This window comes from Pongo pygmaeus, chromosome 16, assembly GCF_028885625.2.
Source record: "Pongo pygmaeus isolate AG05252 chromosome 16, NHGRI_mPonPyg2-v2.0_pri, whole genome shotgun sequence".
NCBI classification, from domain to species: domain Eukaryota; kingdom Metazoa; phylum Chordata; class Mammalia; order Primates; family Hominidae; genus Pongo; species Pongo pygmaeus.
The window spans coordinates 46,718,603-46,746,176 of record NC_072389.2 but is presented as its reverse complement, the minus strand read 5'-3'; the positions used below and the strand labels follow the sequence as shown (position 1 = coordinate 46,746,176).

Below are 27,574 nucleotides of genomic sequence, written 5' to 3'. Positions count from 1 at the left end.
GAGATAAGCCCGGGAGAGGCGTAGCTGGGCTGCGGGGCGGAAGCTGGAATCTGGCGGCGGCGGAAACGCGATCTCTGCGGGGCAAGATGGCGGCGCCCAGACAGGCCTGGAGCACGTAGGTGGCGGGGCTGGAGGGACGGATTTCAGGTGATCTGGGAGGAGGACCCAGGGTAGCGTGTCCAGTTTCTTTGCTGGAACCTGCCTGCGGGCCTGTGGTCTGTAAGGGAGCAACTGTGGCCTCCTCTGTGCATAGATCTCGGGCACGGCCCTTCAACGGGCGGCGAAAGCTGCGACTCGGTGATTCCTCATTGTAGAGTTGGGTGGTCCAGGAGGCTTAACTGGAGCCCTTGATCTGAGCGGTAAGGGCAGTCACGCGTCCCGACTTGGGATTGGATCCTGGCTCTGGAGGATAGGCTGCAATGTAAAAGCCCCAGAGACTCCTCCGGGGCCAAGATAAACCCAGAGGTCCATTGTTAGGACTACTTTTTTTTTTACGAGTTACTCTTTAGGCATTATTCTTTAAGATTACAGGCGTGAGCCACCGCGCCCGGCCAACCCATTCTTATTCTATTAATAACTGAAAATGTTATCATTTCTAGCACGGATTGGTTCTGGACAAATCTGCGCTGAATTTGTGGGGAAACACACTGGTGGCTTTACTTAGGACTAAAATAATTGTTACAGAGGTTTATTTATATCAGTAACAGGCACTGGGCTAAGCGCTTTGCGTGCATAGTCATTTAAATCCTCACACATTTCCTATTATATAGGACCTGTTACTCACATTTTACAGTTGTGGAAATGGGACTTAAGACAGCATAGAGGCCGCGCACGGTGGCTCACGCCTGTAATCCCAGCACTTTGGGAGGCCGAGGCGGGCGGGTCACCTGAGGTCAGGAGTTCGAGACCAGTCTGGCCAACATGGTGAAACCCCGTCTCTACTAAAATAATACAAAAAATTAGCCGGGCGTGGTGGCAGGCGCCTGTAATCCCAGCTACTCGGGAGCCTGAGGCAGGAGAATCACTTGAACCCAGGAGGCGGAGGTTGCAGTGTGCCGAGATCGTGCTATTGCACTCCAGCCTGGGCAACAAGAGGGAGAGTCTGTCTCAAAAAAAAAAAAAGGACAACATAGATAACTTGCCTAATTTTGCACATTTAGTGCATTTAGTAAGTAGTGGAACTGGTATTTGACTTCTGGCCTATTGATTCCAAAACTGGTGCCCATAACCCCCCTGGCTCTCTTTGTGATGTAGGTATGGCGCACCCTGTGAAGTGAGCTGGACTTTGCTTTTGGGTTACACGAATCCATGGATAAGTAGGAGGAATTGTTTCTGCTTATGTAGAATCTTACAGGAGTGAATTGTTAACATACTATGGATTCTCACTTCATCTAGTTCAGCCTTCCTTAGGGCCTTTGGGTAGACACTGGGGTAGGAGACTTTTTCCTTGTTTGTTGGCCGGGCTGCCCAACAATTAGATATGGTTATCTGCCCTTTGGCTATATAAATAATAAGAATCATAACTGGCGTTTGTGTCCTTTCATGTATGAGACTCTGTTCTAATCTTCTTACATATATATAATTAATTCAGGAGGTAGGTACAGTTATCTTCATGTTACAGATGAGGAAACAAGCACAGTAACTTCAGTAAAATACCTTGCTTAAGCTTACACAGTTAAAAAATGGCAGAGCCTGGATTTGAACACAGGCAGTCCATTTTCATACTGTTTACCTCCCATCCAGGAAAAGGCACATCTGTATACTTTGCTGTGGTCATGCTACAAATAGTACTTAATACAAGTTCTATGCCAAATTTAAGATGAAATTTTGTAGACAGGTCTTTGCTCACTTCATCCACTTCCTCCAGTTCTCTACTTATCTAAGTTTTCTCTTTCAATATTGACCTCTATTTTTAACCTTTAGGGATTTTTCCCACCTCCGAAATCGTGTAGCACTGATCTTCTATGTGATTAATTTGATCACTGGGATGTACTGCCTTGTAAATTTATTTGTGTGTTTACCATATTCTCTCACCCCAAATTTTGGTACATCATTGACCAAAGGAAGACCTTTACAATCTTGGAGACATCATTTAAACTGTAAACCTTTAGAATTTCTAGACTTGTGTGGGCAAAGAGAGATAATGAAGTGGGAAATTATTGAAAGACCCAGCATTTCGGCATGGTCTCTGTCTCCCCAGTAAGCCCCTTGAACCCAGGGACTGAATTTTACCTCTATTTCTTTATATTTACAGCCCCTTGTACACCACTCAGCCCAGAGTACACTCTCAAAAAAATTTTTTGATAATGTTCTTAAGGTCACACCGTCATGTGATTGTTTCACCATTTCTACCCCTTTTAGCCTGCCTCCAACCCCTGTGTTGGGACATGTTTCCAATGCTGGCTTAGTTATTAGATCTGATCCTGCTTAGAAGTAGATGAAGAAAAAGTAAGGAGATGTGTCATTCAGCACTTTTTTTTTTTTTTTTTTTTTGAGACAGAGTCTCATGCTCTGTCCCCCAGGCTGGAGTGCAGTGGCACGATCTCGGCTCATTGCAACCTCCACCTCCCGGGTTCATGCCATTCTCCTGCCTCAGCCTCCACAGTAGCTGGGACTACAGGCACGCGCCACCACACCCAGCTAATTTTTTGTATTTTTAGTAGAGATAGCATTTCACCGTGTTAGCCAGGATGGTCTCGATCTCCCGACCTCGTGATCTGCCTGCCTTGGCCTCCCAAAGTGCTGGGATTACAGGCATGAGCCACCATGCCCGGCCTTCATTCAGCACTATTGTTAGTTCCAGCTGTCTAGCTTGTCTACCTCTCCATCTCATCCTCCTTCAACTTTTAGGAGGTAGTCAACTTCATCATGTTCTCCCATGTACCATATTTATTCCCTGTTTTTTTTTTTTTTTTTTCGAGGTGGAGTCTAACTCTGTCACCCAAGCTGGAGTGCAGTGGCTCAATCTTGGCTCACTGCAACCTCCGCCTCCTGGGTTCAAACCATTCTCCTGCCTCAGCCTCCCAAGTAGCTTGGGAGTACAGGCACATGCCACCACACCTGCCTAATTTTTTTGTATTTTTAGTAGAGATGGGGTTTCACCATGTTGGCCAAGCTGGTCTTGAACTCCTGACCTCAAATGATCCACCCACCTCAGCCTCAAAGTGCTGGGATTACAGGCATGAGCCACTGTACCCGGCCCTATTCCCTGCTTCTATACCTTTGCCCAGCTCTCCCTTCTGGCTGGAGGCCTATCTTATCCTTCAAGGTCTGGTTCAGTGGTTTTCAACTGGGGGTGATTTTTTCCAAGGTGACATTTGGCAATGTCTGGAGACATTTTTACTTGTCACAACTAGGGGAGGAGGTTTGATGATGACATCTAGTGGGTAAAAGCCAGGAATGCCGCTAAACATCCTACAGTGCACAGGACAGCTTCCCACAGCAATTACCCAGCCATAAAGATCAGTAGTCCCTATTGAGAAAGCTTAGTGTAGTTCCAGCCTTTGCTCTTCAGGAGATTCTTTATAGTTCTTCCCCATCTGCCTCACTATTCCAGACTTCCAGGACACCCAGGCGCCACACAGCAGTAGGCAGTAGAACATAGTGGGTAAGAGCATGGCCTGACTGGGATTGAATCCTAATCCTAGCACTTACTTACACTAAGACCTTGGGCAAATACTTAACTTCTCAGCACTATTCTTTTCTCAGCTGTAAAATTTGAATAATAGTAGTAACTGGCCCGTTGCAGTGGCTCATGCCTGTAATCCCAGCACTTTGGGAGGCAGAGGCGGGCGGATCACCTGAGGTCGGGAGTTCGAGACCAGCCTGACCAACATGGAGAAACCCCGTCTCTACTAAAAATACAAAATTAGCTGGGCATGGTGGCACATGCCTATAATCCCAGCTACTAGGGAGACTGAGGCAGGAGAATCGCTTGAACCTGGGAGGCAGAGGTTGCAGTGAGCCGAGATCGTGCCATTGTACTCCAGCCTGGGCAACAAGAGTGAAACTCCATCTCAAAGAAAAAAAAAAATAGTAGTAGCCCACCTCCTAGGCTGTTATGAGGATTAAATGAATGAATATGGAAAAAGTGCTTAGAGAACATTATGTGGTGCATACTAAGTGCTCAATAAGTGTTAGATATAACAATATTTTTATTATTATCAGCATCTAGCTCAGGGGTTCCAAAACTAGCCAGCCAGCTAGCAGATATCTTTGTTTGGCCAGCCCAGTGTTTTTTGTTTTATAATTGAGATATGGTTTATATACCACAGAAGTCATCGTTTTATTTTATTATTATTATTTTTTTGAGACGGAGTCTCACTCTGTCGCCCAGGCTGGAGTGCAGTGGTGCGATCTTGGCTCACCGCAGCCTCCGCCTCCCCAGTTCAAGTGATTCTTCTGCCTCAGCCTCCTAAGTAGCTGGGATTACAGGCACCTGCCACCACACTCAGCTAATTTTTTTTGTATTTTTAGTAGAGACTTCACCATGTTAGTCAGGCTGGTTTGAACTCCTCACCTCGTGAGCCACCTGTCTCAGCCTCCCAAAGTGCTGGGATTACCAACGTGAGCCACCGAGCCTGGCCAGAATTCATCATTTTAAAAGTTTACAGGCCAGGTGCAGTAGCTCAGGCCTGTAATCCCAGCACTTTGGGAGCCCGAGGTGGGCAGATTTCTTGAGCCCAGGAGATCGAGACCAGCCTGGACAACATGGTGAAACCCTGTCTTTGCAAAAAACACAAAAATTGCGGGGCACGGTGGCTCACACCTGTAATCCCAGCACTTTGGGAGGCCAAGGCAGGCGGATCATGAGGTCAGGAGTTCAAGATCAGCCTGACCAACATGGTGAAACCCTGTCTCTACTGAAAAACTACAAAAAATTAGCCAGGCATGGTGGTGGGCGCCTGTAATCCCAGCTACTCAGGAGGCTGAGGCAGGAGAATCACTTGAACCTGGGAGTCAGAGGTTGCAGTGAACCGAGATCGCGCCATTGCACACCAGCCTGGACAACAAGAGCAAAACTCTGTCTCAAAAAAAAAAAAAAAAAAACCCAAAAATTAGCTGAGTGTGGTGGTGCATCTGTAGTCCTAGCTTTTTGGGAGACTGAGGTGGGAGGACAGCTTAAGCCCAGGAGGTAGAGGTTGCAGTGAGCCACGATCATGCTACTGCACTCCAGCCTGGGTGACAGAGCCAGACCCTGTCACAATAAATTAATAAAGTTTACAATTCATGGCTTTTAGTACATTCACAAGGTTGAACATTTTCATTACTCCAAAAAGATGCTCCATACCCATTAGCTGTCAATTCCCATTTCCCTCCAGCTCTCCTAGCCCCTGGCAACTACTAATCTACTTTCTGTCTCTATGGATTTGCCTATTTTGGACATTCCATATGAATAGAATCATACAATATGAGGCCCTTTCTGGCTAGCTTCTTTCTTTCTTTTCACTAAATAAAATGTTTCTGAGTCATATAGCTTCTTTCACTTAGCATAATGTTTTCAATGTTTGTGCATTAGAACTTCATTCCTTTTTATTGACAAATACATTTAAGGTCTCTATGTTAATTTCTTTTTTGCCTTTGTGCCATGGTTACGTAAAGTCTTAACCTTTGGAGAAACTGGGTGAAGACTACATATGGAAACTGTTCATACTATCTATATAAATCTGTAAATCTAACATTATAACCAATCACAAGTTTAAAAAGTACATAAATTTACAGTATATAGAGAAAAATAGAAATGTGCATATTTTATCATGATACAAAACAAACATTTGATTGCTGACTTGTTTGTTGATTTTTTTGTGTGTTTTTTCTTTCCTTTTTTATCCTCTAAGCCTCTGATCACTTAATCATTGTCAAGGTTGAGCAGATAGAGAAGTGCATACATTCTGCAGCTTGAGTGCCTAACTTGAGATTCTGTTTCTGACATTTACTGTGGATTTGGGGCAATTAAATTAACTTTCTGTGTCAAGTGGGAGGATCACTCAAGCCTAGGAGTTTGAGGCTGTAGTAAGCTATGATAGCAGACTGCATTCCAACCTAGGTGACAGAGTGAGATCCTGTCTGTTTTTTTTTTTTTTTTTTTTTTTTTGAGACAGAGTCTCACTCTGTCGCCCAAGCTGGAGTGCAGTGGCTCCATCTCAGATCACTGCAAGCTCTGCCTCCCGGGTTCACACCATTCTCCTGCCTTAGCCTCCCGAGTAGCTGGGAATACAGGTGCCCGCCACCATGCCCGGCTAGTTTTTTATATTTTTAGTAGAGACAGGGTTTCACCGTGTTAGCCAGGATGGTCTCGATCTCCTGACCTCGTAATCCACACGCCTCGGCCTCCCAAAGTGCCGTGATTACAGGCGTGAGCCACCGCATCTGGCCAATGCAATTGTTTTCTTAATTCCATTTTCTGCATGTTCTTTGCTAGTGCGTAGACATAATTTTTTTTGTTTTGAGACGGAGTTTTACTCTTGTTGCCCAGGCTGGAGTGCAATGGTGCGATCTCGGCTCACAGCAGCCTCCATCTCCCAGGTTCAAGCGATTCTCCTGTCTCAGCTTCCCAAGTAGCTGGGATTACAGGCACCCACCACAACGCCCAGCTAATTTTTTGTATTTTTAGTAGAGATGGGGTTTCACCATGTTGGCCAGGCTGGTCTTGAACTCCTGGCCTCAGGTGACCCACCCGTCTTGGCCTTACAGAGTGCTGGGATTACGGGCGTGAGCCACTGCGCCTGGCCACAAATGTTTTTTATATTGATATTTTACAGCCCAAGGTTTTAATAATTTACATTGGCCTTTAGGCCAAGCATGTTCTCTCCAGTTTGATACAGAATCATCACCCCCCATTATGATAACATTTATCTGCCCGGCCCTGATGACATTTTCCTCAGGTCTCCTGCTGGTTGTTCCTGAGAGTTTTATCACCCATAGATTGTAAACAACCTAAGTTGGCTATAAATATTGTTGCTAGGCTGATGACATCAGGGAGGGCTGAAGACAGAGGGAACGGCAGTAAGGTATGAATGAGGAGGAATGAGTTCATGTGAACCCCAGGATAAAGAAGATCTTCGCTGATGCCCAATAAAGAGAATCAGGTTCAGTTGCAGAGGGCCCATATTCTTTCTTGCTCTTAGGGATGAATAAGAGGGAATCCCCACACGGAGACACTGCTGGAGAGAGTCGTATTGGGGAGGCAGCTGGAGCAGCAAGATGCTGTCGAGACCGAAGCCAGGGGAGTCCGAGGTGGACCTGCTGCGCTTCCAGAGTCAGTTTCTCGCAGCTGGTGCAGCCCCAGCAGTGCAGTTGGTGAAGAAAGGAAATAGGGGCGGTGGTGATGCCAACTCAGACCGGCCTCCGCTCCAGGACCATCGGGATGTGGTGATGTTGGACAGTGAGTTCCCGTGGATGTGAGGCTGAGAAGTAGAGAGGGTACAGCCTCGGGCCCCTCCCTCTTCCTGTTGTGGTTGGATTCAGACACATCATTATTATTTCAGACACTGCATAGCCTGTGTTTCTGCAGCCCCATTTTACAGAGGAAGAAAATGAGGCTCAAAGAGGTTAAATATCTTACCCAAGATGACACAGCTTGAGCCAGGGCCCCATGGCAGCTGTCTTTCTTCCCTAGCCTGCAGTGTCTTCCTAGGAAGGTGCGCATATACTCACGTTTGGGATCTTTTCTTTCTCAGATCTCCCAGATTTGCCCCCAGCTTTGGTCCCTTCTCCTCCGAAGAGAGCCAGGCCCAGCCCTGGCCACTGCCTGCCTGAGGATGAGGACCCAGAGGAGAGGCTAAGGAGGCATGATCAGCACATTACTGCTGTCTTGACTAAGATTATTGTGCGTCTCACTCTGGCTGAGTAGGATAAGCTGTTCTAGGGCAACAGGGATATTGGATGCTTGGGGTGGGTGAGGCTTATCAGTGGAGGGTGCTTCAGAAAGGTAGATTTTTACCCCCTGAGGTCAGGTTGGGGGCTGGGTTAGAATCACTGCCCTGAAGGGAGGAGGGTCCATAACCCCCCAGAATGAGGTTCTCATCGTTCAGAACTGGGCTAATAGGATAGGGTCCAGCCTGGGGAAGTTTCTCCATTGTGCTTCACAACTTTGTGCTTTGTTGCTACAGGAACGAGATACAAGTTCAGTGGCCGTGAATCTGCCTGTGCCCAGTGGCGTTGCTTTCCCCGCTGTGTTCCTTCGCTCGCGGGACACACAGGTAGGCAAGGGTAAGCTTAGGTGGTGCTTAGGAGACAGACAGGTGAGTCTCATAGTGCATCTTCTCCAGGCAGGTAGTTTTAATGATGATAAGCAATTTCATTTATAAAGTAGGACCATACTAAGCACTTTATACCCATTACTTCTTTTAATCTTCATAACAAACATATAAGGCAGGTATCATGATAATACCTTGGGGACGAGGAGTCCTTATTCCCATTTTTCATATGAGGAAACTGAGACCCCAAAGAGATAAATAACTTGTCCAACACCACACATCTAATAGGTAGAAGAGCTAGAACTTCAACCCAAGTCTGTCAGAGTCTAAGACCTTTACTCCTATAGACCTCTCCTTTTTCTGAGAACTAGGGTTGTGATCCCTGGAAATTGAGCAAAGCCCCTTTTATCTCTTTGTTCCAGAGGCCTTGATATAAAGAGGTTGAGAGGAAAGTGGGATGATGAGCATCAGTAACCTGGGTTTTCTTTTTGCCCCACAGGGGAAATCAGCAACATCTGGTAAGAGAAGCATCTTTGCCCAGGAAATTGCGGCAAGGAGGATAGCTGAAGCCAAGGGCCCATCAGTTGGGGAAGTTGTGCCCAACCTGGGCCCACCAGAGGGTGAGCCGGGGTTGAAGAGGATTGGGCTTGGCCTTTTTAAAAGACACAATCATAGGGTCATTTTTGAAGATATGTCTTCCTGCCTCAAATGAGAGGTGCATTTGAGCCATCTCAAGTAGTCTGAGAATACTAGGTATGGGAGGCTTGGGTCCATATCTCAGTCTCAGGTGCTGGGAGTGGGGCAGGCCATTATGCAGTCCTAAGAGAAAGGGAATAGGGCAGAAGTGTCTGGCAGAGACTGTAAAATAAATGTGTTGGCCAAGATCCTTTTAATGATGCAAATTATTAGCTGAACAGCTGGGAGCAGGCCCCTGGCTATAGATGCTTGCCTAGATGTCTAAGAGAAGAGTCAGAAATTAGGATGTTTCTGAGGAAAACCTTTTCATATAAGTACTAGGGAAGCAGTGAGTGGAGAAGCCACCTGGAGTCGCTGCGCCAGACCCAGTGGGGTCTCCACTCTGAGGAAAGCTTGGGTCTATACCTGTCTCCAGGGCTAACAGGCTTATAGAAGAAGGCCAAAAAGCCCAGTTAGAGTCATGGAGGACAGAATAATGAATGTGATCATACCTTTCTTCCAGGTGCCGTGACCTGTGAGACACCCACTCCTAGGGACCAGGGCTGCCAGCTTCCTGGGAGCAGCCACAGCTTTCAGGGACCCAATCTGGTCACAGGGAAGGGGCTCAGGGATCAAGAAGCTGAGCAGGAAGCCCAGACTATCCATGAAGAGAACATAGCAAGACTGCAGGCCATGGCTCCTGAGGAGATCCTGCAGGAACAGCAGCGGTTGCTGGCCCAGCTTGGTATGGGTGCCTGGCTTTCCTGCTGAGACCAGGCTAGGAGAGGAATACCACTTATTGAGCTAGGCTTACTGTGAGTTCCGGGCACTGTGCTGAGTACTTTAATGCTTTTTTTTTGAGATGGTCTTGCTCTGTCACCCAGGCTGGAATGCAGTGGCACGATTTCGGCTCACTGCAACCGCCACCTTCACAGCTCAAGCAATCCTCCCACTTTAGCCTCCTGTGTAGCTGGGATTACAGGCACACAGCACCACACTCAGCTAATTTTTTTTTTTTTTTTTTTTTGGGACAGAGTTTCACTCTTGTTGCCTAGGCTGGAATGCAATAGCACAATCTCGGCTCACCACAACCTCCGCCTCCCAGATTCAAGAGATTCTCCTACCTCAGCCTCTTGAGTAGCTGGAATTACAGGCATCTGCCACCGCGCCCGGCTAATTTTTTGTATTTTTAGTAGAGGTGGGGTTTCTCCATGTTGGTCAGGCTGGTCTCAAACTCCCAACCTCAGGTGATGTGCCCTCCTCGGCCTCCCAAAGTGCTGGGATTACAAGCATGAACCACGCCCGGCCTTTCTTTTTTTTTTTTTTTTTTTTTGAGATGGAGTTTCACTCTTGTTGCCCAGGTTGGAGTGCAATGGCGTGGTCTAGGCTCACTGCAACCTCCGCTTCCTGGGTTCAAATGATTCTCCTGCCTCAGCCTCCTGAGCATCTGGGATTACAGGCGCCCATCACCATACCCAACTAATTTTTGTATTTTTAGTAGAGACGTGGTTTCACCATGTTGGCCAGGCTGGTGTCGAACTCCTGACCTCAGGTGATCCACTGGCCTTGGCCTCCCAAAGTGCTGGGATTACAGATGTGAGCCACTGCGCCTAGGCTTTTTTTTTTTTTAAGACAGATTTTTCCTCTTGTTGCCCAGGCTGGAGTGCAGTGGCGCAATCTCTGCTCACTGCAGCCTCCGCCTCCCAGGTTCAAGCAATTCTCCTGTCTCAGCCTCCAAAGTAGCTGGGATTACAGGCGCCTGCCACCATTCCTGGCTAATTTTTTGTATTTTTAGTAGAGACGGGGTTTCCATGTGTTGGCCAGGCTGGTTTCGAACTCTTGACCTCAGGTGGATCAAAGTGCCTCCCAAAGTGCTGGGATTACAGGTGTGAGCCACCGTGCCTGGCCCCCCGCGAATTTCTTTTAAGGTTTTTGTAGAGATGACGTCTCACTATATTGCACAGGTTGGTTTTTGTTTTTTGTTTTTTGTTTTCAGAGTCTCCCTCTGTCACCCAGGCTGGAGTGCAATGGCACTATCTCGGCTCACTGCAACCTCTGCCTCCCAGGTTCAAGTGATTCTTGTGCCTCAGCCTTTTCAGCAGCTGGGATTAGAGGTGTGTACCACCATGCTTGGCTAATTTTTTTTATTTTCAGTAGAGATGGGGTCTCACCATATTGGCCAGGCTAGTTTCAAACTCCTGGCATCAAGTGATCCACCAACCTCAGCCTCCCAAAGTGCTGGGATTACAGGCATGAGCCACCGTGCCTGACCTTTAATGCATTATTCAGTTCTGTCCTTAAAATTGTCCTGTGAGATAGGTGGTATTAACCATATTTTACTTATGAAAAAAAACTGAGGCCTACAATTTAAAAGAAATTCTACCCAGGTCACACAGCTTATAAGGAGCACAGGATTTAAACCCAGATCTACCCGGTCTCATAGGCCCTGCTTTTTTTTTTTTTTTTTTTTTTGAGACGGAGTCTCGCTCTGTTGCCCTGGCTGGAGTGCAGTGGCACGATCTCAGCTCACTGCAACCTGTGCCTCCCAAGTTCAAGCGATTCTCCTGCCTCAGCCTTCTGAGTAACTGGGATTACAGATGTGCACCACCACACCCAGCTAATTTTTTTGTATTTTTAGTAGAGATGGGTTTCACCATATTGGCCAGGCTGGTCTTGAACTCCTGACCTCAAGAGACCCATCTGCCTCGGCCTGCTGAAGTGCTGCGATTTTTTTTTGAGATGGTCACCGCGCTCAGCCAAGGCCCTGCTTTTTAACCACTGTGCTATGTATAACTATACTACCCCGGTATAGTATACACTATGCTTTATTATAGCTATACTCTAGTATACGTATAGTCTCTTCTACTCTGTGATACTGTTCTAGGCTATACCTCCCCCCTAGTGTCTGTTCACCAAAATGCCAGGCACTCAGTCAATCTTGTTACCCACTGTATACTAGCACCTCTGTAGAGTATAATACGTGTTAGGGCTCAGTATGGTGCCTTGCACCTGTAATTCCAGCACTTTGGGAGGTTGAGGTGAGAGGATTGCTTGAGGCCAAGAGTTCAAGACCAGCTTGGGCAACATCATGAGACCCCATCTCTACAAAAAATAAAGATACAAAAAATTACAGCCAGGTGTGGAGGCTCACGCCTGTAATCCCAGCACTTTGGGAGGCTGAGGTGGGCGGATCTCAAGATCAAGACATTGAGACCATCCTGGCCAACATGGTGAAACCCTGTCTCTACTAAAAATATAAAAATTAGCTGGGCATGGTGGCACACGCCTGTAGTCCCAGCTACTCGGGAGGCTGAGGCAAGAAAATCACTTGAACCCGGGAGGCAGACCTTGCAGTGAGCCGAGATCGTGCCACGGCACTCCAGCCTGGGCGACAGAGTGAGACTCTGTCTCAAAAAAAAAAAAAAAAATTAGCCAGGTATGGTAGTGCATGCCTGTAGTCCCAGTTATTTGGGAGGCTGAGGTGGGAGGATTGCTTGAGCCCAGGAGTTTGAGGTTATGGTGAGCTACGATTGTGCCACTGCACTCCAGCATGGGTAACAGAGCAAGACCCTATCTCTTTAAAAATATATATATACAGCCTGACTAACATGGTAAAACCCCGTCTCTAGTAAAAATACAAAAATTAGCTGGGCGTGGTGGCAGGCACTTTTAATCCCAGCTACTCAGGAGGCTGAGGCAGGAGAATCCCTTGAACCTGGGAGATGGAGTTTGCAGTAAGTTGAGATTGCACCACTGCACTCCAGCCTGGGCGACAGAGCGAGACTCCATCTCAAAAAAAAAATATATATATATATATATATAATATATAATATATATTATATATAAAATATATATAATATATATTATATATTATATATATATATAATATATATATGTAAGTATGTGTGCATAAATTAGCTAAGAGAAGGAAATTCTTTCCGTAAATGCCTTCTTTTTGGCCCTAGTCAACATTAACTTATTCATTCTACAGCCACTTAACGTTGGAACTGTGACCTGAAACCAAAGACAAGGATAGGCATAGGAACCTGGGCCAGTGGACTGGGAGGGATAGAGGGAAAGGTGGGCAGGTGGGCAGGCGGGCCTAGTGACCCCACAGGTGTGAGAAGGCTGGGTCATTGACGGGCCACAGGAGCACCCAGAAGGCTCAGGCCCAGGCTCGGAAGCAGCTTGTCCTGTCCTTGGCACCCACAGACAGGTGATATTCAGCAGGTTCCAGGTCTGTAGGAGGCCAGGGAGGATCTACCCTCACTCACTCTCCCCTCTACCTTCGCCTCTAGACCCCAGCTTGGTTGCTTTCTTGAGATCTCACAGCCGCACGCAAGAGCAAACAGGAGAGACGGCCTCTGAGGAGCAGAGGCCAGGAGGACCCTCTGCTAATGTCACCAAGGAGGAACCCCTCATGTCAGCTTTTGCCAGTGAGCCCAGGAAGGGAGACAAGCTGGATTCAGAAGCCCCAGGTTTGCAGGAGGCGGGGGTCATATTTTGGTGGATAAAAGTAGGGGAAATTGTCCCTTCTCCTAGGCCTGGCAAATGAGAGAAGAGAGAAGCTTCTGTGCTTTTGGACATCTAACATTAATCCTCATTATTGGCTTCAAGTCAGTCTTCATTGCTGATGCATGTCTTCTTCCTGCACATGCTTCCTGTTTTCTTGTCCTGTTACTGCTCCTTCTCCGCTTTCCCTTTTAAGAGGCAGCAATGCGTGATGGCTGAATCCCACTCCACCCACTCCCGGCAGACTATCTTCCTGCCCTTGCTGTAGCTGCCCCAGCTCTGACTCTGTCCATCCCACTGTTCTTTCTCTCTCTGCTCACAGTGTTGGGGGAAAGATGGCGGGGCCAGGGTAATGAGAGAGGCAGAATCTGACAAAGGTCTTATGAACATGCCAGACCAGAAGCAGAGAGGCCAGTGGAAGCACTCATTTCCCAGAAACTAGATTATTTCATTAGTGATTAACAAAATAAGAAATTGAATTATGAGAGCCAGGAACCTCATGCCCCCGGAGGAGCTCCAGGCCAGCTGAGCAGGTTGGGTGGGGGTAGGCGTGAAGGAGGAAAATGCTGTGGGATTTGTTTCTGTATCCTGCCCCCCAGGAGCAGTATAGCTGCCTCCTCCTCGTTGTCCCCACTCTCCTACTGCTTTAACGGCTGGTACTGGAAAGTGGAGATGGTGCCTTCCTGACATATGTGGTCCTCCTCCTTCCTCTTTTTATCCTTTCTTTCTCTTTCTTCCTTCTCTTTCTCCTCCTCTCTCCCCTCCCAACAAATCCTTGGGGTCAGCAAGGGGCTGGAGCCCAGGATGGAGTGTGTCTGTCATATTTGAGACTTTCACCCCAGCCCCAGGAGTTCCAGTCCCTGGGCCATGCCATTTAGCCATAACTGAGGGTAGAAGCTGGCAGATCCTGGAACGGAAGTGGATGTGGCAGCTGCTGGGTGATGGTGGGGATCCCTGTGGATAGTGAGCTGAGCCCTTTGGGTAATACTGTCATGCTCTGTCTCCCCAGCTCTGGCACTGCCCGTGACCCCTCAGAAAGAATGGCTGCACATGGACACTGTCGAGCTGGAGAAGCTCCACTGGACCCAGGACTTGCCCCCTGTCCAGCGGCGGCAGACACAAGAGGTGAGGAGGGCCAGCTGGCCTACAAGGGGAGGGTGAGATAGGGCAGGAAAGGAGCTGCTGCCCTTGCCCTCAGAACTCAGGCCTTTCTATTGCCCAGAGCCTGAGAAGCATCTCTCCTTTGCTGTCACCCACCTTTCCCATCACTCTGCCTGGCTCCCACGGCCAGATAAGCCCCATTTCTGGTTAGAAGTAGAGTCAGTACCTAAGTCCTGAAAGGCCTGGGATTAAAGGTGGGGAGTGGGTGTGGGAAGGTTGCTGGAGCCCCCAGACCACAGTCCTCTTTCTCTTCCCATTAGAGGATGCAGGCTCGATTCAGTCTTCAGGGAGAACTACTGGCCCCTGACGTGGACCTGCCCACCCACCTGGGTCTGCACCACCATGGAGAGGAGGCAGAAGTGAGGCACGGGACTGGAGAGGATGGGGCAGCTTTTTTAACAACCCCATGGAAAAGGATCTCTGGTCAACTGCCTTTGACCTTCTGTGTGCCCTGTTCTAGTTCATGCCCTTGCTGTGCATTCAGTTTCTTTTTTTGGAGACGGAATCTCGCTCTGGCCGAGGCTGGAGTGCAGCGGTATGATCTTGGCTCACTGCAGCCTCCACCTCCCAGGTTCAAGCCATTCTCCTGCCTCAGCCTCCTGACTAGCTGGGATTACAGGCGCGTGCCACCATGTCCAGCTAATTTTTGTATTTTTAGTAGAGACGGGGTTTCACCGTGTTAGCCAGAATGGTCTTGATCTGAGCCTGTGATCCGCCTGCCTCGGCCTCCCAAAGTGCTGGGATTACAGGCATGGCATTCAGTTTCTTGGGCTCAAAATCTTGATCCTCCCTCCGTATTCTGGTCAGTTGCTAGAATTTGCCGATCTTCTGTCACCTCCTCATGATGCCTCCTGCACTGTGGCCTTGCTTCCTCGGTCTGCTCACTCTCCATGCCCTCCATTCTCCGCACCCCTGCTATTCCATGTCTCTCGGGGCTGCCGTGCTGATTTCTTCCGGCTCAGCTCAGGCCATGCCTTGCCTCCAGAAGTTTCCCAGCTTCCCTCTGCTCACAGAATAAGGTTCTGGTCTCAGCTGGGCAAGATACTCCTTCCACCTTTTGTCCCTGCTGGCCCTGCTGCTCTGCCTCCTCCACTTCCTGCTACACCACTCTGCTGGCCTCTCCCCACATACCTCCTGTGCTCAGGGCCCTCCAGGACTCCACTCACTCCAGCAAATGCCTTTGCCTTTTGCTCCATGTCAGGCCATCGAAGCTCTACCCATCCACTGAGACCAATTCAATTTTCCAGGTCCCCTTCTCTCTTTCTCCTGTCCGCTGGTCGCAAATTAAACATCAGTTACCACATTCCTCTGCATCTGCCTCATGGCATGGTTACTTGTATGCAAGTCTTATCTTTACCGGCTTGAGGCTCCATGGAAAGCAGGGCAGATTTCACTTATTTATCTTTGTCTTTCCTGTGATACCTTGCTTGGTGTTTTGGGGGCACTGTGCTGTATCCTGGCTGCTTCTGACTTCTTGTCCCTGCCCCAGAGAGCGGGGTACTCCCTACAGGAGCTGTTCCACCTGACCCGCAGCCAGGTTTCCCAGCAGAGAGCACTGGCACTGCATGTGTTGGCCCAGGTCATCAGCAGGGTGAGTGGATTGCCAGCCTGGTCTTGCCCACCCTTCCCTTCACCCCACAGCCTCAGACTTCCCCATCTCCTGCCCTTTTCACTCTGGCTCACTAGCCAGCTATGTGCTTTTAACAACCTAGGATCATAGGGGGGCAAATGAAGGATTAGGGCAAAGCCTCTAGATAACTTCAGCATCTTCAGCAAGGTTTTATCCTCCTGCCCCCAGGCCCAGGCTGGTGAGTTTGGGGACCGGCTAGCAGGCAGTGTCTTAAGCCTCCTTTTGGATGCTGGTTTCCTCTTCCTACTGCGTTTCTCCTTGGATGACAGAGTGGATGGGGTCATTGCAACCGCCATCCGTGCTCTTCGGGCTCTGCTGGTGGCTCCTGGAGATGAGGTACCACAGGGATAGGAATGGGGCTTGGGCTGGGAGGTGCCAGGGTCCATATTCCTGTTCCTGGGCATGGCCCCATTGCTAAGGCTTTGCAGGCAAGATGTAGAATGGGTTGGCAGGCGTCTCCTTCATCTCCTAAAGTCCCTAAAGCCCAGGAGGCTTGCCTTTCTGGTTTTTTTTGGGGAGCATCCTCTCTACTCCTGGATCCATTTCCTGGCCCCTTCAGCATTGCCCCCCAACTCCCGTTCCTCTGGCAGGAGCTCCTCGACAGCACCTTCTCTTGGTACCATGGAGCTTTGACGTTCCCTCTGATGCCCAGCCAGGAGGACAAGGAGGATGAGGACGAGGATGAAGAATGCACAGCAGGAAAAGCAAAAAGGAAAAGCCCTGAAGAAGAAAGCCGGCCTCCACCTGACCTGGCCCGACATGATGTCATCAAGGTAAAGGGACAGCGTCTTTCCCATCCCATGGCCCAGGGGACAAGCACATGCTGGAAAGAGGGGCCATCAATGCCCAGGGTCCAGCTGCATTTGTCAGTGGGTTTCTCTCTCCAACTCCCAGGGGCTCCTGGCTACCAGCCTGCTGCCTCGGCTGCGCTACGTGCTGGAGGTGACATACCCAGGACCTGCTGTGGTCCTTGACATCCTGGCCGTGCTCATCCGCCTGGCCCGGCATTCCCTGGAGTCAGCCACAAGGGTGAGAAAAAAGGGAGCAGGGAATGGGCAAAAAGCCTAGCTGGGCCTTGTCTTGACCCACAGCCTCCCTGCTTCCCTTTTTCCTCCTGTCTCCCATAGGTCCTGGAGTGCCCTCGGCTGATAGAGACCATAGTTCGAGAGTTCTTGCCCACCAGTTGGTCTCCTGTGGGGGCAGGGCCTACCCCTAGTCTATACAAAGTACCCTGTGCTACTGCCATGAAACTACTTCGTGTCCTGGCCTCAGCTGGGAGGAATATTGCTGCCCGGCTGGTGAGCAGGACACAGGGCGAGGGATGGGGGAATGCATGGGACAGGGTTGGGTTGGGAGCTAAACATGGCTCCTGAACTCTGGGTGGCCAGCTCTTGCCATCTTCTTCCTCTCTGATCCAGTTGCTTAGAAATGCGACAGAAACCACCAGGCATGAACCTGTTTACTGGAGCCTGTTTACTGGAGCCTGGTGCATCATATAGGTCTACTGTGGTCTCATGATGTGATAGGAGGTCTCCCTGTTTCCTAGACCCAGATCAGAAGGGCCTCATGCGCATAGGCATTCATCACCTATAGCCAAGTAGCCCTAGAGAAGGTGCCCAGCAAGCCTTGCTATAAAGAGGGAGGGCTGGGTGTAGTGGCTCAGGCCTGTAATCCCAGCACTTTGGGAGGCCAAGGCAGGGGGAACACTTGGGGCCAGGAGTTCAGGGGCCAGCCTGGACAACATAGCAAGACTCTGTCTCTACAAAAAACAAAAACAAAAAATTAGCTAGATATGGTAGCACGTGCCTGTAGTCTCAGCTACTCGGTAGGCTGAGGTAGAAGGATCACTTGAGCTGGGAGGTTGAGGCTGCAGTGGGCTGATTGCACCAATCACTGCACTACAGCCTAGGCAACAGGGTGAGACCCCGTCTCAAAAATACTACTACTGGCCAGGTGCAGTGGCTCACGCCTGTAATCCCAACACTTTGGGAGGCCGAGGTGGTGGATCACTTGAGGTCAGGAGTTCGAGACCAGCCTGGCCAATATGGCAAAACCCCGTCTCTACTAAAACTACAAAAATTAGCCAGGTGTAGTGGTGTGAGCCTGTAGTTCCAGCTACTTGGGAGGCTGAGGCAGGAGAATTGCTTGAACCCGGGAGATGGAGGGTGGAGTGAGCCAAGATCACACCACTGCATTCCAGCCTGGGTGGCAGAGCAAGACTACATCTAAAAAAAATAATAGGGCCGGGCGCGGTGGCTCACACCTGTAATCCCAGCACTTTGGGAGGCCAAGGGAAGTGGATCATGAGGTCAGGAGTTCAAGACCAGCCTGACCAAGATGGTGAAACCCTGTCTCTACTAAAAATACAAAAAATTAGCCAGGCCTGGTGGCATGCGCCTGTAATCCCAGCTACTCCAGAGGCTGAGGCAGAGAATTACTTAAACCTGGAGGGGCGGAGATTGCAGTGAGCCAAGATTGCACCACTGCACTCCAGCCTGGGCAACAGAGCGAGACTCTGTCTCAAAAATAAATAAATAAATAAAAATAAAAAAATAGGCCTGGTGCGGTGGCTCACGCCTGTAATCCCAGCACTTTGGGAGGCTGAGGCAGGTAGGTCACGAGGTCAGGAGATCAAGACCATCCTGGCTAACACTGTGAAACCCCGTCTCTACTAAAAATACAAAAAATTAGCCAGGCGTGGTGGCACACACCTGTAGTCCCAGCTACTCAGGAGGCTGAGACAGGAGAATTGCTTGAACCCAGGAGGTGGAGCTTGCAGTGAGCTGAGATCACGCCACTGCACTCCAGCCTGGGTGACAGAGCGAGACTCCATCTAAAAAAATAATAATAATAAAAATAAAAAAATAATAGGGGCCAGGTGCGGTGGCTCACACCTGTAATCCCAACGTTTTGGAAGGCCGAGGTGGGTGGATCACGAGGTCAGCAGTTCAAGACCAGCCTGGCCAACATAATGAAACCCCGTCTCTACTAAAAATACAAAAATTAGCCGGGCATGGTGGCACATGCCTGTAGTCCCAGCTACTCGGGAGGCTGAGGCAGGAGAGTCTCTTGAACCTGGGAGACAGAAGTTGTGGTGAGCCAAGATCACGCCACTGCACTTCAGCCTGGGCAACAGAGCAAGACTCTGTCTCAAAATAATAATAAATGATAAAAAATAACATAATAAAATTGAAATTTTAAATAAATAATAAAATAAGAAGGAAGGGCAGGGTGGATGAGGTATGACTTTGTGGCACCAGAGGGGCCTGGGTCAGGGTTGAGTTAAGCCACCCTCTGTCCAGCTGAGAGTAGCTGGACTTGAGACTCACAGCTGACCCTGATCCCCAGACTCTGCCCATTTCCAGTTGAGCAGCTTTGATCTCCGGAGCCGCCTGTGCCGCTTCATAGCTGAGGCTCCCCAAGAACTGGCCTTGCCCCCAGAGGAAGCTGAGACGCTGAGCACCGAGGCCCTCCGTCTGTGGGCTGTGGCTGCCTCCTATGGCCAGGGCGGTCACCTTTACAGGTGAGGAGAGGCAGGGGGTAGGCTCCCCCTAGACACCTTCAGTTCTGCTCTTTTGGACAAATCAAACATCTCAGCCTTGCTCAAGGTCCCAAGCTTGGAGGAAGGATAAGAATGAGTGGGAGGGCTTCTGCCAGATGTGAAAAGGCTTAGGAGTCAGGCCCAACCAGGGAAGAGGGGGATAAACCTGGCTGGATTTGAGTATTCTATGCTCAAAATCATTGGCCGGGCACGGTGGCTCATGTCTGTAATCCCAGCACTTTGGGATGCCAAGGTGTATCGCGAAGTCAGGAGTTCGAGACCATACTGGCCAATATGGTGAAACCCCATCTCTACTAAAAATACAAAAATTAGCCAGGCGTGGTGGCACACACCTGTAATCCCAACTACTCGGGAGGCTGAGGCAGGAGAATCGGTTTAACCTGGGCGGCAGAGGTTGCAGTGAGCCGAGATCACTCCATCACTCCACTGCATTCCAGCCTGGGCAACAGAATCTGTCTCAAAAAAAAAAAAAAGTATTGGTATCTGTGAAATCACATTTAAATTCCCTGTTGGGGGCAGCCTTGAAGGACAACATCCTTTCCATTCTTTAGGGCTGAGCCTTCCAAAAGTGCCCCACTCTTCCTCCTCATCCTCCTTTACCAAACTGCAGATCCCTGGGTCAGGGCTGTGACCTGTGTCTCATGTCTCCACTTGCTTTCATACAGTGAAAATCAGTCCCTGTTCTTCCCTAGGGAGCTCTACCCAGTGCTGATTCGGGCCTTGCAGGTGGTGCCGCGGAACCTCAGCACCCACCCACCTCAGCCCCTGTCCATGCAGCGGATAGCCTCACTGCTCACTCTCCTCACCCAGCTAACCCTGGCAGCTGGCAGCACCCCTGCTGAAACCATCAGGTAGTTTATAGCCAGGACCCACAGGACAGGTGGAGGGCTCCTCCACAGGGCTGGGGTGACTGGAGTGTAAAGGGCCATGAGACAGCCAGATCCTCACTGTGGCCCCCTTTGTCACTTTTGTAGTGATTCTGCTGAGGCCAGCCTCTCGGCCACCCCTTCCTTAGTCACTTGGACACAGGTGTCTGGGCTCCAGCCTCTTGTTGAGCCGTGTCTAAGGCAGACCTTGAAGTTGCTGTCCAGACCTGAGATGTGGAGAGCCGTGGGCCCAGTGCCCATTGCCTGCCTGTTGTTCCTGGGAGCCTACTACCAGGCCTGGAGCCAGCAAGTGAGTGCCTCCTGCCGGCCGCCCACCAGGCCCCGCACCCTGCCTTCAGCTACATTCCACCCGTTGCTCCCTCTCTGTGTCCATCTCTCCACTCCTACTTCCCCATTTACTATCTTCCCTTTTAATTCCTACCCTTCCTCCTCTTTCCACCTCCATATCCCCGTGGAGCTTCCCAGGAGCCATTTGGTGGGGACCAGAGAGCCCACGCAGCAGCTCAGCCTTCCTGTAGCCTGTGTGCTCCCTCTTTATGCCCCCTACACATCGGGGCCTTCTCTCCCTTCAGAAGGCTCAGCCTGCAGAAGCCTCCAAATGTGCTCTTTTGGGCTCTTGGGATGGTGGCATTGGCCTGGGTACACAGGGTCTAGGAGAATGAATGGCTGGGCCATCAGCTCAGTGAATTCCTTGGTCTACCAGCCAAGCTTATGCCCGGAGGATTGGCTCCAGGACATGGAGCGCCTGTCAGAGGAGCTGTTGCTGCCACTGCTGAGTCAGCCCACCCTGGGCAGCCTGTGGGATTCCCTTAGGTATGTACTGTGTTTGGTAGCTGGGGGAAGCAGGGGAGGAGGCAGTTTCTTTCCTTGTGGGATTCCTGGGTCCAGCTCCCAGGTCCATCCCAGGGTGCAGGCCCTCAGCCCAAGGGAAACCTGAGTCCCTAGCAGGCAGCAGTGGGGTGGGCTCTGAGGAGTGTGAGCAGCACTGACCTCCACAGCCAGACCCCCGTTAGTCTTAGGTACAGACCCAGCAGCTCTTTCCAGCCTGGCACACGCCAGTCCAGAGTCCCCCTCAGACTCTCCACTTCACCTACAGGCACTGCTCCCTTCTCTGCAACCCGTTGTCCTGTGTGCCAGCCCCTGAAGCTCCCCCCAGCCTCGTGTCACTGGGCTGCTCTGGAGGCTGCCCCCGTCTCAGTCTGGCTGGCTCAGCCTCACCCTTCCCATTCCTCACTGCCCTCCTCTCTCTGCTTAATACCCTGGCCCAGATCCACAAGGGGCTGTGTGGCCAGGTAAGTGTGGGGTGCCTGATTAGGGGCCAGGCAAGGGGCCAAGATGGCAGGAATCAGAAAGAAAGTGGGAGGGTGGGATGGGCGTGGTGGCTCACGCCTGTAATCCCAGCACTTTGGGAGGCCGAGGTGGGCAGATCACCTGAGGTCGGGAGTTCGAGACCAGCCTGGCCAACATGGAGAAACCCCATCTCTACTAAAAATACAAAATTAGCCAGGCATGATGGCACATGCCTGTAATCCCAGCTACTCGGGAGGCTGAGGCAGGAGAATCGCTTGAACCCGGGAGGCAGAGGTTGCGGTGAGCTGAGATCACACCATTGCACTCCAGCCTGGGCAACAAGAGCGAAACTCCGTCTCAAAAAAAACCAAAAAGAAAGTGGGAGGGTGACCTATGGGGAAGGGAGGCCGTCCTATGGGGAAGGGAGGCCTTCTGCCGGCACTCATTTCCCTGAGTCTGGAGAGAGGGGCAGCCACCTGGGGAGCCCTAGAAGGCATCAGAGTCAATTTCTAGATCTGAACAAAATTGCTTTTCCTCAGCTGGCTGCCATATTGGCTGCCCCGGGACTCCAGAATTACTTCCTCCAGTGTGTGGCTCCTGGGGCTGCCCCACACCTCACACCTTTCTCTGCATGGGCCCTGCGCCATGAGTACCACCTGCAGTACCTGGCACTCGCTCTGGCCCAGAAAGCGGTAGGTCCCCCTGTCTGACAGTTTCTGCCCCCCATCCCGTTATTTCCTTCCTGTTTCTGTGGAACCCAGCCTGCTTCTGCCAGGCCATGCAGCTCCCACTTTCCTCCAGACATGCCCTGGACCTGTGCCCTTCAGCCTCACTTTTATCCTCTTCCTCACTTCTCTCTGCCACGTCCCCTTCTCCTGTACTAGGTAGTTCCCTGCTTTTCTGTCTGCAGGCAGCGCTGCAGCCACTGCCAGCCACCCATGCTGCCCTCTATCATGGTATGGCCTTGGCCCTGCTGAGCCGGCTGCTGCCCGGAAGTGAGTACCTCACCCATGAGCTGCTGCTGAGCTGTGTATTCCGGCTGGAGTTCCTCCCGTAAGTGCTTGGTTGGTGGCATCAACTCAGCCCTTTTGGATGCTGCTGCAGTTAACAGAGCAGCCCTGAATTTGGAGCCAGGAGACCTAAATTCTCTTTCTTCCACGGATGACACTTAACTCTTCCGAGCTTCCATTACCTCATTAGTGAAGTGAGGATCAGGCTAACCACACCCAAGAATGATTGTGAGACTTCAGTGTGACTGCATGGCTAAAACAATGGTATATAAATCAGTTACACACATGTAATAGCCATCAGCTACTGTTTACTCTGTGTCTGATACTCCCTTATGTATTTATCTACATTTTAAGTATTTTACTTGGGCCATGAGATAGATACTATTATTATCCTTATTTTACTCCGAGGGAATGGAGGCCCAGAGAAGTTATGTAAACTCATGCCTAGGCAGCTGGCTGTAGTGTGCATCCTCTTAACTGCTACACAGCACTGCGCGGGAAATTGTTAAGGGAGCAGAGAGGCACAGGTCTGGACCTGGGAGCCTCCAGGAAGTTCCAAAGAGCTGGTACAGCCTCCAAGTGCTGTGGTTCCAGCCCTCATTTTTGGCTTTTGGGTCCCATTACAGGGAAAGAACATCAGGGGGTCCAGAGGCAGCTGACTTCTCTGACCAGCTGTCGTTAGGAAGCAGCAGGGTCCCTCGGTGTGGGCAAGGGACTCTGCTGGCTCAGGCCTGCCAGGACCTCCCCAGCATCCGCAGCTGCTACCTGACTCATTGCTCGCCAGCCCGAGCCAGTCTGCTGGCCTCCCAGGCTCTGCACCGAGGGGAGCTACAGCGAGTCCCAACCCTGCTACTGCCCATGCCTACGGAGCCTCTGCTGCCCACCGACTGGTCCTTCCTGCCACTGATTCGCCTCTACCACCGGGCTTCAGACACCCCCTCGGGACTCTCTCCCACAGACACCATGGGCACAGCCATGCGGGTCCTGCAGTGGGTGCTAGTTCTGGAGAGCTGGCGCCCCCAGGCTCTCTGGGCTGTGCCCCCTGCTGCCCGCCTGGCACGGCTCATGTGTGTGTTTCTGGTGGACAGTGAGCTGTTCCGGGAGTCCCCAGTACAGCATCTGGTGGCAGCCCTCCTCGCCCAGCTCTGTCAGCCTCAAGTCTTGCCAAACCTCAACCTGGACTGCCCACTCCCTGGCCTGACGTCTTTCCCTGACCTCTATGCCAACTTTCTGGATCATTTTGAGGCTGTCTCTTTTGGGGACCACCTCTTTGGGGCCCTGGTCCTCCTGCCCCTGCAGCGTCGGTTCAGTGTCACCTTGCGCCTTGCCCTCTTTGGGGAACACGTGGGAACCTTGCGAGCTCTGAGCCTGCCTCTGACCCAGGTACTTTCTCAGCCCAGCAGGACCTGCAAGGGTACCCTGCACTGGGCCTCGGGGGCAGTCCTGAGCCTTGAGGAGCTTTGGAAGACCTCAGCTTCCTCATCTTACCTCTTGGGGGCTTTGAGGGGATTAAGAGAATCAATGAAAAGGGCTTAACGTGGGCTGGGTGTGGTGGCTCACGCCTGTAATTCCATCACTCTGGGAAGCCGAGGTGGGTGGATCACTTGAGGTCAGGAGTTTGAGACCAGCCTAGGCAACATAGTGAAACCCCATTTCTACTAAAAATACAAAACTTAGCTGGGCGTGGTTGCAGGTGCCTGTAGTCCCAGCTACTCGGGAGGCTGAGGCAGGAGAATCGCTTGAACCTGGGAGGCGGAGGCGACAGTGAGCCGAGATCGCACCACTGCACTCCAGCCTGGGTGACAGAGCAAGACCCTGTCTCAAAAAAGAAAAAAGAAAAGGGTTTAACATGGTATCTGGCATATAATGGATATTCATTACTATTAATAAGGCATAGCTCCTTGCTTATCAGTGCTACAGTCTAGATAAGAAGAGATTTACTGAAAACCTACATAGTTGTGAATTATTCAGATGCTAGGTGTTGTCAGGATTCAGAGAAGGGAAAGATCAAATTGGGCTTTGTGGAAGAAGTGGGGATTGACCCAGGCACTGTAGGTTGGGTAGAATTTGAATTGGTGAGGAGGTAGAAAGGAAGGAGATTCCTAGCAGAATAACATAAGCAAAGGGAGCATGACAAAGGGCAGAAGGAGGGAGAAGAGATTTCTGTTGGGAACTTAAGGCTAAAAATAAGAAGTGAAGTCTGAGAGGGCCTCAAATATTAGGCTAAGGACTTAAATTTATAAGCTGTAAAGAGTTACTATGTTTGCCAGGTGCGGTGGCTCATGCCTGTAATCCCAGCACTTTGGGAGGCCGAGGTGGGCAGATCATCTGAGGTCAAGAGTTTGAGACCAGCTGGCCAACATGGTGAAACCCTGTCTCTACTAAAAAAAATACAAAAAATTAGCCGGGTGTGGTGGTGCGCGCCTGTAATCCCAGCTACTCCCAGCTACTTGGGAGGCTGAGGCAGGAGAATCGCTTGAACCCAGGAGGCAGAGGTTGCCGTGAGCCGAGATCATAGCACTGCACTCCAGCCTGGGCAACAAGAGTGAAACTCCATCTCAAAAAAGGAAAAAAAAAAAAAAAGAGTTACTATGTTATGGCTGGGTGAGGTGGCTCATGACTGTAATCCAACATTTTGGGAGGCCAAGGTGGGAGGATCACTTGAAGCCAAGAGTTTCAGACCAGCTTGGGCAAGAAAGCTAGATGCCATCTCTACAAAAAATTATTTGAAAATTAGCCAGACCTGGTGATTTGCCCGTAGACCCAGTTACTCAGGAGCCTGAGGCAGGAGGATCACTTGAGCTCAGCAGGTTGAGGCTGCCGGTGAGCTATGATCATACCACTGCATTCCAGACTTGGAAATAGAACAAGACTCTATTTAAAAAAAAAAAAAAAAAAAAAAGAAATTATTGTATTTTCTTTTTTGTTTTTAAGATTTCGTTTTTTTGTTTTTTATTTTTTTTTTTGAGACAGAGTCTCACGCTGTTGCTCAGGCTGGAGTGCAATGGCCTGATGATCTTGGTTCACTGCAACCTCTAGCTCCCAGGTTCAAGCAATTCTCCTGCCTCAGCCTCCTGAGTACCTGGGATTACAGGAACACAGCACCATGCCCAGCTAATTTTTTTTTTTTTTTTTTTTTGAGACGAAGTCTCGCTCTGTTGCCCAGGCTGGAGTGCAGTGGCGTGCTCAGCTCACTGCAACCTCCGCCCCCGGGTTCAAGCGATTCCCCTGCTTCAGCCTCCCAAGCAGCTGGGACTACAAGCACCCACCACCATGCCCAGCTAATTTTTGTATTTTCCATAGAGATGGGGTTTCACCATGTTGGCCAGGCTGGTCTTGAATTCCTAACTTCATGTGATCCGCCTGCCTCAGCCTCCTAAGTGCTGGGATTACAGGCGTGGCCCACTACACATGGCCAATTTCATGCTTTTTAATGGCTGCTTCTCAGTTCCCAGTTTTCCCCGACGTCTGCTCTGTAGTCTTTAACCCTGATCCTTGTGCTAGAAGGACAGATGTCTGTCTAGGACCTGATCTCTGCCCTCATGATTTGCTTTCATGTGATCATTATCCACGCACCTTATGGATGTATATAGATTCCTACTCTCCCCCTCAGCACGTCATTTCCCCTGTCACAGTTGCCTGTGTCCCTGGAGTGTTACACAGTGCCTCCTGAAGACAACCTGGCCCTCCTTCAGCTCTACTTCCGGACCCTGGTTACTGGTGTGCTCCGTCCACGTTGGTGCCCCGTGCTCTATGCTGTGGCTGTGGCTCATGTCAATAGCTTCATCTTCTCTCAGGACCCACAGAGCTCAGTAAGTTACATCTCCATCTTCAGAGGAAGGAAGGGAGCTAGCAATTGAGCTGCCTCTGGGCCAGCTGGGGAAGAGGTAAGTGTCAAGCAAGGCCAGTGGTGGGTACCAGCCCTCGGCTCAGTGCCACCTCTCCCTGTTCTGCTTCTAGGATGAGGTAAAAGCTGCCCGCAGGAGTATGCTGCAGAAAACATGGCTGCTGGCAGATGAGGTAGGGTCAGGGCCATTAGGAGGGTGAGACATTAGAGGATCTTGGGGGACAGAGACCACAACAGGATCTCATTATCCACTTCATAAGGTTTCTTTCCTTTCTGCAGGGTCTCCGGCAGCACCTCCTGCACTATAAGCTTCCCAATGTCACGCTCCCAGAGGGCTTTGAGCTCTATTCTCAGTTGCCCCCTCTGCGTCATCACTACCTCCAGAGACTGACTTCAACAGTTCTCCAAAATGGGGGATCAGAGACCTAGGATAGTTGATATAGATGGAAAGATGGGTACATTGTCCTGTATCCAGCCTTTCAACAGATGCCTGGCCAGACGAAGGACATTGTGTCCTAATGGTAGGCAGAAGACCAAGAAGCAGAAGGCTTGCCTTCCTGGGAGCAGGTTGTTTGAGCTGTTTTAGAGCAGAGTGAGCCCTACCATTACATCCTGATATCTGGGGCTTCTGAAGGTCTGTGCTGGGAGTGAAGAGTGGCTTAGCTATTTACCCCCTCTTTGGGGACAGGGCAAACTAAATGCATCCCTTCTTACCTAACTCCTGCCCAACCCCTGCCCCGGGCTGAGGTATATGAATGCTATAGCTGTGCATTAAAATAAATGCTTTTTATCTCCTGGACAT

General features: G+C 50.3%; 1 protein-coding gene across 5 annotated transcripts; it reads left to right on the top strand.

The window, feature by feature from the left end:
- The first annotated feature begins 8 nt into the window (after window positions 1–8).
- On the top strand, window positions 9–27,571 carry RPAP1 (RNA polymerase II associated protein 1). 5 transcript variants are annotated; one of them, XM_054451783.2, is made up of 25 exons: window positions 9–115; window positions 7,128–7,384; window positions 7,680–7,828; window positions 8,112–8,201; window positions 8,698–8,818; window positions 9,397–9,618; window positions 13,172–13,351; window positions 14,395–14,510; window positions 14,807–14,905; window positions 16,036–16,137; window positions 16,345–16,512; window positions 16,767–16,949; window positions 17,071–17,205; window positions 17,304–17,474; window positions 19,542–19,699; window positions 20,431–20,589; window positions 20,713–20,914; window positions 21,329–21,438; window positions 21,722–21,917; window positions 22,455–22,607; window positions 22,826–22,968; window positions 23,552–24,308; window positions 26,561–26,737; window positions 26,886–26,945; window positions 27,052–27,571. In XM_054451783.2, the coding sequence occupies exons 2-25, from the start codon at window positions 7,204–7,206 to the stop codon at window positions 27,199–27,201; spliced, it is 4,182 nt and encodes a 1,393-aa protein (XP_054307758.1). In that variant the 5' UTR covers window positions 9–115; window positions 7,128–7,203; the 3' UTR covers window positions 27,202–27,571. The 5 variants fall into 5 exon arrangements, with proteins under 5 accessions (XP_054307758.1, XP_054307760.1, XP_063508662.1 ...); XM_054451784.2 differs by having other exon boundaries at window positions 89–359; XM_063652592.1 differs by lacking the exon at window positions 7,128–7,384 and having other exon boundaries at window positions 45–115.
- The last annotated feature ends 3 nt before the right edge of the window (window positions 27,572–27,574 follow it).